General features: G+C 39.4%; 1 protein-coding gene across 2 annotated transcripts in view; it reads right to left on the reverse strand.

Annotated features, from left to right (window-relative positions):
* The window catches only part of FAM214A (family with sequence similarity 214 member A), a 95,055-nt gene extending 87,373 nt beyond the window's left edge, over positions 1-7,682 (reverse strand). The window contains exons 1-3 of one of the 2 annotated variants that reach the window (XM_036252868.1): positions 7,541-7,563; positions 6,986-7,060; positions 6,546-6,660 (exon numbers count right to left, since the gene is read on the reverse strand). In XM_036252868.1, coding sequence (XP_036108761.1) covers positions 6,546-6,561 — 16 coding nt within the window. In that variant the 5' untranslated portion in view covers positions 6,562-6,660; positions 6,986-7,060; positions 7,541-7,563. Of the gene's footprint in view, positions 1-6,545; positions 6,661-6,985; positions 7,061-7,540 lie in introns of both variants that reach the window. The other variant, XM_036252875.1, reaches the window with a different exon arrangement.

The raw sequence follows: 7,682 nt of genomic DNA on the forward strand, positions 1-7,682 counted from the left end.
GTTTATTTGTCACAGTTCGGGAGGCTGGGAAATCTAAGATCTAGGCGCCAGCAGATTTGGTTTCCTTGTAGATGGCTGTCTCTTCACTATATCCTCAGATGGTTAAAGGGATGAGGAAGTTTTCCTGGGCCTCTTTTATAAGGACACTAATACCATTCATGAAGGCTCCACCCTCACAACCTCATCACCTTCCAAAGCCTCCATCTCTTCCCACCCACCTTGTGGGTTAGGATTTTGACATGTAAAGTTTGGGGGAAACATTCAATCTATAGCAGGGATAAACACTAGGACAGCACTTGTTTCTGTTTTAACCTCAAAAAAATAAAATTGGTATTTTGCTTGTGGAATAGGTTTTGCACAAATAGCTTTAACTTAAGAATCATAAACAGTCTGCAACGTGAAGTGAAACACAGTATGTTTAAATTATTTATTGATGATTTACTAGATTTTATAGGCCTTTATCTTTCATAAGTTAATAAGCTCACATAACACTCTAAAAATGTCTGATGAAAAAACAGTCTAACCAAAACATAATGCATAGCAAACTGACATTTATCTTTTAAATTAAAAAGATTTTGCCAGAGCCCAGCCGGTGTGGCTCAGTGGTTGAGCGTCAACCCATGCACCAAGAGGTCACCAGTTTGATTCCCAGACAGGGCACAGCCGAGGTTGTGGGCCAAATCCCTGGTGGGGGGCATGCAGGAGACAGCCAATCTATGTTCTCTCTCATTGATGTTTCTAACTCTCTCTCCCTCTCCCTCTCTCTAAAATCAACAAAGAAAAAAAAATATTTTTTTTTAATTAAAAAAAGATTTTGCCTGACCAGTGTGGCTAAGTGGATTGAGTGTCATCCCATGGACTGAGAGGTCCCAGTTCGATTCCTGCTCAGGGTACATGCCAGGGTTGCAGGCTCCATCCCCAGTAGGGGGCAAGAAGGAGGCAGCCGATGGATGTCTCTGTCACACATCCATGTTTCTATCTCTCTTCCTCTCTCTCTAAAAAAAAAAATCAATAAAAACATATTTAATAATAATAATAATAAATAAAAAGATTTTGGTTCTTCTCAGATTATTGTACAATACCATAAACTTAAGACTTTGAAACTTTGGGAACTTTTGAAATAAAAATGTGAGGTTATGTTCCATTATTTTGAAATATGTTTTCATAGGAAAAAACACTTTATTTAAAAACAAATATAATTAGAAATACCATACATTTATAACACAATATAATGTTTTAATTACTTCTACATGAAGATCACACTTTGGACTTCTCTTGAAACACTGTACATATTCAATACATGTCTATGACCAGGTCCAAACTTGACAAACTTGAATACAGATGGAGTAATGTTATGTAACCTTTCCAGCTGCCCAGCTTTACTCAGCAGTTAACATCCTCGAAAACACTATTCCTAGGAAGCTTAGTCCATCCATTGTGACCTCTTACATAAAGCAATTAAACTATAATAATAACAAATGACAATATAAAGACATAAGTTACATATATGGCAAGCATCTTTTAGTATTTATATTATCTCATAACTATATATTAAAAGCCGATTAAATCTGCTTGAGCCTTAGCAAGTTGAACACTATGAATATAAAACAAAACAAAATAGTGTTAGATTATTGCACATTTGATTATTTCCTTACCTTGGTTGAACATATTTTGTAACTAACATATAAGCATCCATCTTGTTTAACATGACCAAGGTTATCATTTAATTTATATCTCTGTGCCAAACACTGTCATATTTCACTCTAACAACTATGAGAAATTGGAATTATCCCCATTTTACAGACAAAGAACCTGAGACTCCCGGGGATTAAGTAATTTGATGAGGAATACATAGCTAGTAAGTAATGTAACAAGGATACGAATACAGGTCTGGTTCCAAAGCCTGTGCTAATAACATGAAAGTGTCCTCTTTGGCAGTATTGCCCAAGTAATGTTATGTAACTGCTTAAAAATAAAATAAAAATAAAATTATTTACCTCAGACAGTAGTAAAATACTCGGGACTATAGTGAAATGTAGCCACTGCACTATACAGTAACATCTTGATTATCAGAAAGTATGGTAGAGGCTCACCTGCCTTTCTCTTAACCAGCTAGCAAGATTGACCAATACTTTCCATACCCTCCATAAAAGCACACTAAAAGACACTAATAGCTAATACGGTACAGCAGATCCTTGGAAATGTTTCATTATAACATTGACGAGGAAAAAAAATCTATTTCTGAATGGGACACTGTGTAGAATTAGCATGTTCTCCCATGTCTTCATGGGTTTCCTCTAGTTTGCTCCCACATTCCAAAGATGTGCATGTGAGGTGAATGACATATCTAAATTGGGTTCAGTTCCAGTCAAGGGCACGGACCTCGGTTTTGGTTGGTCCCCAGCCCTGGTCAGGGTAATTCGGGAGGCAACCAGTCAATGTGTCCCTGTCACATAAATGTTTCTCTCTCTCTCTCCCTCCCACTCTATCTGAAGATAAATAGAAAAATATCCTTGGGTGAGGATTAAAAAAAATAATAATAGATAAAAAATAAATTGTCCCAGACTGAGTATGATGCATCCTGCAGTGGAAGGGAGTCAGGTCCAGGGTGGTTCCTGTCTTGTGCCCTGAGCTGCTGGGAAAGGATCCAGCCACCTGCGACCCTGAACTGGAATAAGTGGGTTGGAAAACAATTATCTTCTTTGTTGTTTTTGTTTTATCTTCCTTGTTTTTATTAATCTTCTTAAATGTATGTAGAGCTCACATTTACTTCAATGTTTAATATTAGAAGTGTTTGAAGTCTTTATTTAAAAGTTCGGTGATGGTTTTGTGACTAGCAATATGCCATAGGAACTTAACTCTTGTTTATATCAATTAGCCAATGGTAATACTGGTTTTGCTATACATTGTTTTGCTTAAAGTTGCAATTTCCAAGAATCTATCCATGACATTAAGTGAGGGCTTACTGTACTTTCTAGTTGCCTGCATGCTTTTACTTCCACTAGTAGAGTTGTATGTTTAACTAGCATCTGGTGTTTTTTCCCAAATCTGTTTATGCCACCCAAAATTAATTTATTTAAATATTGCCCTGGCCGGTTTGGCTCAGCAGCTGGAGCGCTGGCCTGCAGTCTGGAGAGACCCGGGTTCGGTTCCCACTGGGGGCACGTATCTTGGTTGCAGTTTGTCCCCGGCCCTAGTTGGGTCGTGTGGGTGGCGACCACTCGATGTGTCCCTTTCACATCGATGTTTCTCTCTCTCTCTCTCTCTCTCTTCCTCCCACTCTATCTGAACAAAATATAAAAAAATGTCCTCGGGTGAGGAATAAATAAATAAGTAAACATTATATAAACCAATGAAATAAGTGCAAAAAAAAAAAGTTATTTCAGCGAAAACTATGTTGAATGCTTTGGAGAAAGCCTACTTTGATCAACATAATTCTGGTGAACATATACTCCCTCTTCCCCCAAAACAAATTCCTGTAGAATATATGTATATAAGACACCTAACACCTAAAAAATTGTATTAAACATTTAAAATAATTTTTAAAATTTAAAATTCAGAAGAAGCTACCCTCAAGATTGCTCTACAAAGTCTTATTGCACTTAAAAAATCAAAACTAGGTATTCATTACTGGTGTGGTTTATACAAAAAAGATCATATCTAACTCTGAAAAAGAGTCCCATTTCACCCCCCCAAAGGGCCTGATCTTACATCAAAAGATAGGTGAAAAAATTAAGGGTGTTTGTTTGTTTTTTTTAATAATTTCTCACTTAAACTGACTTTTTCAACTAGCCAACCATCACACCCAATCATGTTGTACTTATTTAGAAAGTCTCTGAAGCACAGCTGTATCTCACTAAGCCAATGTCTCAAACTTTCTACATTAGAATTCTACACTTTACTCTGATTCTGAGTGAACATCTGAAGGGCTTTCCTATTTACTCTCATTTTATAGAGAACTCCGTGTTGAGCATGGTGGTTGTCCAGCTCTCTAGCCCAGAGACTTAAAACCGTGAAATAAAAAGGAGGCAAGAATAAGCATAGTATTAGCAACAAAAACTGTTGACAGCATGAGAATTTAAAATCAAATCTAAAAAACAAAAATCTGCTAAAGTGGTTTAAGCTAGAGACCGAAAAATAAAAATCTTACAATGCCCCTTTATCGTTAAGATTAAACTACACTAATTCTATATATCTTTTTTTTTTTTTTTTTTTTTTTTTTAAGGCAAGGAAGCATTACTATTTTAGAGATCTGCCCACATATCATGATTATAACTGAAAATATTTTTGGCACTTAAAGATTCAAGTTTCAATTACCCAGAAAATACACTCATAGAGAAAAGTTTCTTAGACACCAATGTAGAAAAAATAAATTATCACTGTCGTCTAGATAAGTGTTGCCCAGAACTGTGCCTTTCCAACTGCAGGTCAAGAAATCAGTTCAATGGGTTGTGACAGCAATTTTTAAAAATAGAAATAGAACAGTAAATACAAGCCACATTGCGCAAAGCAAAGTAAATTTGTTGTGTGAAAAGTTTATTTAAGTATTTCTATACTACTTTGCAAAGTAAAAGATATTACTTACTCTGGGTTCCAGTCAAAAGCCAGCCATGGGCCTAAAGACTCAAATTATTATTATGAAATATAACTACAATACTAAATTTGCAATCCCATCATTTTTATACCATCATGCTTAAGAAAGATACAATTTTAGAGGGGGAAAAAGTTACTTCTTCAGGAGTCTTGATGAATAAATTTATTTATTTTCCCTAATAATCTATATCAGTATGTAACATTTTATTGTGTTTAGTACTAGTTTTGGCTAAAACAGAGTTTGTGTGCAAATATTTTTAAACTGTTTACACAACCTTAATGCAACTTTAAACAACAACAAAACACCCTACAACAAATAGTGACTTTGATTTCATTTGTTTATTCTGAGATGCAATTACTGACCTTGATGCCATTTTTCCAATGTCACTGATGTAATCTAAAAGTTTAAATAAACCTGGGATTCTACACAAACAAACTGCTTAGTAGCAGTATACTTACTAAAACTTCATGCATAAATAGCTGATTTTAAGAAACAGCCAAATACTTAAAACTAATTTAAGCCACTAAATTAAGTATGGCTTTCTCCACTTCTTTCTAGTGAATTTCAAAAGACACTAGTTCCAAAGGCACAGAGTAACTAGAAAAGAAAATATTTATCTTTCTAATCCACTTTGGGAAAAAATATGGATAAGTAACCAGTTTAATACATATCTTTTTTGTTTTGTTTTGGTTTTTGGTTTTGGTACGTGCTCCTAGCGGGAACTGAACCCGGGACTCTCTGGTCCGCAGGCGAACACTCCAACCGCTGGGCCAAACTGGCCAGGGCTAATACATATCTTTTTTAAAATGAGCATCTAGCCCTGGCCGGTTTAGCTAAGCAGTTAGAGCGTGGGCCCTTGGACCAATGAGTCCTGGGTTCAATTCTAGTCAAGGGCACATACCTCAGTTGCAGTTGGTCCCCAGCCATGGTTGGGGTCATTCGGGAGGCAACCAGTGGATGTGTTTCTTTTGCATCGATGTTTCTCTCTCTCCCTCCTTCCCACTCTATCTGAAGATAAATAGAAAAATACCCTCGAAAATTATAAAAAAATAAAAATTAAATTAAAATAAGCATCTAATTCATATGAAGTTAAATGAACATTTCCACTCCTGAAGTCTCAGATTTGAAAGGAACTTTGTCATTTAGTCCAACTCCCTACAATACAAGAATCCTCTTCTTACAATCTTCCTTGAAATCAAATACCTTTCCAACTGAAAAGCTTTCACTCCTAAATACTATTATATTAAAATCTTATCTTGGTCCATGTCATTAATCAAAAGAAAACTGATAAATGAGTTTTCAATTCCTCCGAAGTCCTTACAAAACACAGTGCAGACATTATTCTCCTAAATCCTGCAAATACAGATTTGGAAAGGAAATGACACATTGACTTGTCATTAGGGATTTCAATAGCCCTAACTGTCCATATATCGATATATTGAGTAAGGCTCTAGAGTATTATGCAATGTTTTAGTTTGCCTAAAGCACAAAAATCAGCTAATAAAATCAAAACTAATGATAAAATAGTATTTTTTAACCCAACCTTAAACTAAAATTTCTCAACTTATCAAGTTAAAGTTCTTAAGTTGAAAAAGCTTGCAAACCTCTTTAAAATTGAAGTTAGATTGACTTTACCTAAAATGAGTAATAGAACTCTAAAATGATACTAAGTATTGTGGCAACAGTTACAAATGCTGTTCTTGACTATTTCATTTTAAGTTACAACAAAATCTCTCTTGAAACTCCTTCAGTCTTGAAGCCTATATCCTCCCACGTAGATCCTAACTCTCTCTTCCAAGTACCTACCCTTTTCTACTTTACCAGCTGGAACGTTGAACAGAAACAAGTAATCGTATGTAATACACAAAGAGTTGATCCTCTCACAGAACTAGGTTAACGCTTCTAAAATGGGGCACAGGGGAAAAAAAAACTACTTAAATAAATCATTTACCTCGGTCTGGCTTCATTTTCACATCCAATTTCCACCCGGGGTGCTGTGAAATACAGGTGTGGGTTCTTTCAACAGGCTCGCCGCCGATTCTGTGGCTACTGTTGTTTGCAAAACTCTAAAAGAGACCAACGTAGTATTAATCAGGTCCTGCTCTAACACTCAGACCTTGCAAGAAAACTACTGTTAATAGTTAGGCCTCTTCCTGGCACTAACTGCGGTGACAGCACCATCAGCAGGTTTGAAAAAATCAGAACTCTTTCTGCACCGCCTCCCCCAGCTCCTCGAGACCGAGCACCCCTCTTCCCCGCCCCTGTGCTCTCTAGGCCAAAGTGTCCTTCTTTGACACAGTGTCTCTAAACCAAAAGGAAGATCTATTTATAACCTGGAGGTACAAGCAAGGAAAAAAAAAAAAAAGACTCAAGCAACACAAGCTAACTAACCCCTTTGTAAAAAACGCCGCTGGGAACAGTGGCACCTCCGCAGTGGCTGGTCTAGAAATTCTCCGACCTGGTGGCCTGGGCGCAGGAAACTCTTCAAGCCCCCCTGGCGCCTCCCCAAGTGCTGCTCCCGCCCCGCCCGGCCTCACCTGTGTAATCACCCTCGGGCTAGCCTTCCTGCCGCAACTGCGGCCAAGTTTACACAATAAGAGGGTCAGAAAGCAACGCGAGTCATCGCCTCGCGCCCAGCCCCCGCCCCAGACGAACTCCGCCGGGCTGTCCCGAGTCGCCCCTACACCCCAGCTCTGCGCGGCCAGGCCTGAGGTCGCCCGGGCAGGGTTCCCGGCGGGGCGCTCGCCCTGCTCTGCGCAGCCGTCCCGCGCGGCCCCGGACTTCCTTCAGCCCCGCCGCACCGAGCGCCGCGCCAGCCCCTCTCCCCACCCGGGAGTTGTTTGCATGGCTCCCGTGGCCGACCTCTGCTGCCCCACTCGCTCTCCTCCGCGGTCCCGATCCCCCCTCCTCTGGGCACTTCTCCCGGCCGCTCGCCCGGCAACTCACATCACACTCCCACCTCAGACCCGAGGCTCGGAGAGGCGCAGGGCCGGCGAGAGCGGAGAGCGGCGCGCAGCGCCCCCCGGGGCTGCGTTAGGGGACCATGGGGGCCCGAGACGACAAGTCCGACGCGGCTCCCCGGCGCCCC

Source organism: Molossus molossus, unplaced genomic scaffold, assembly GCF_014108415.1.
Source record: "Molossus molossus isolate mMolMol1 unplaced genomic scaffold, mMolMol1.p scaffold_m16_p_1, whole genome shotgun sequence".
Lineage (NCBI taxonomy): Eukaryota > Metazoa > Chordata > Mammalia > Chiroptera > Molossidae > Molossus > Molossus molossus.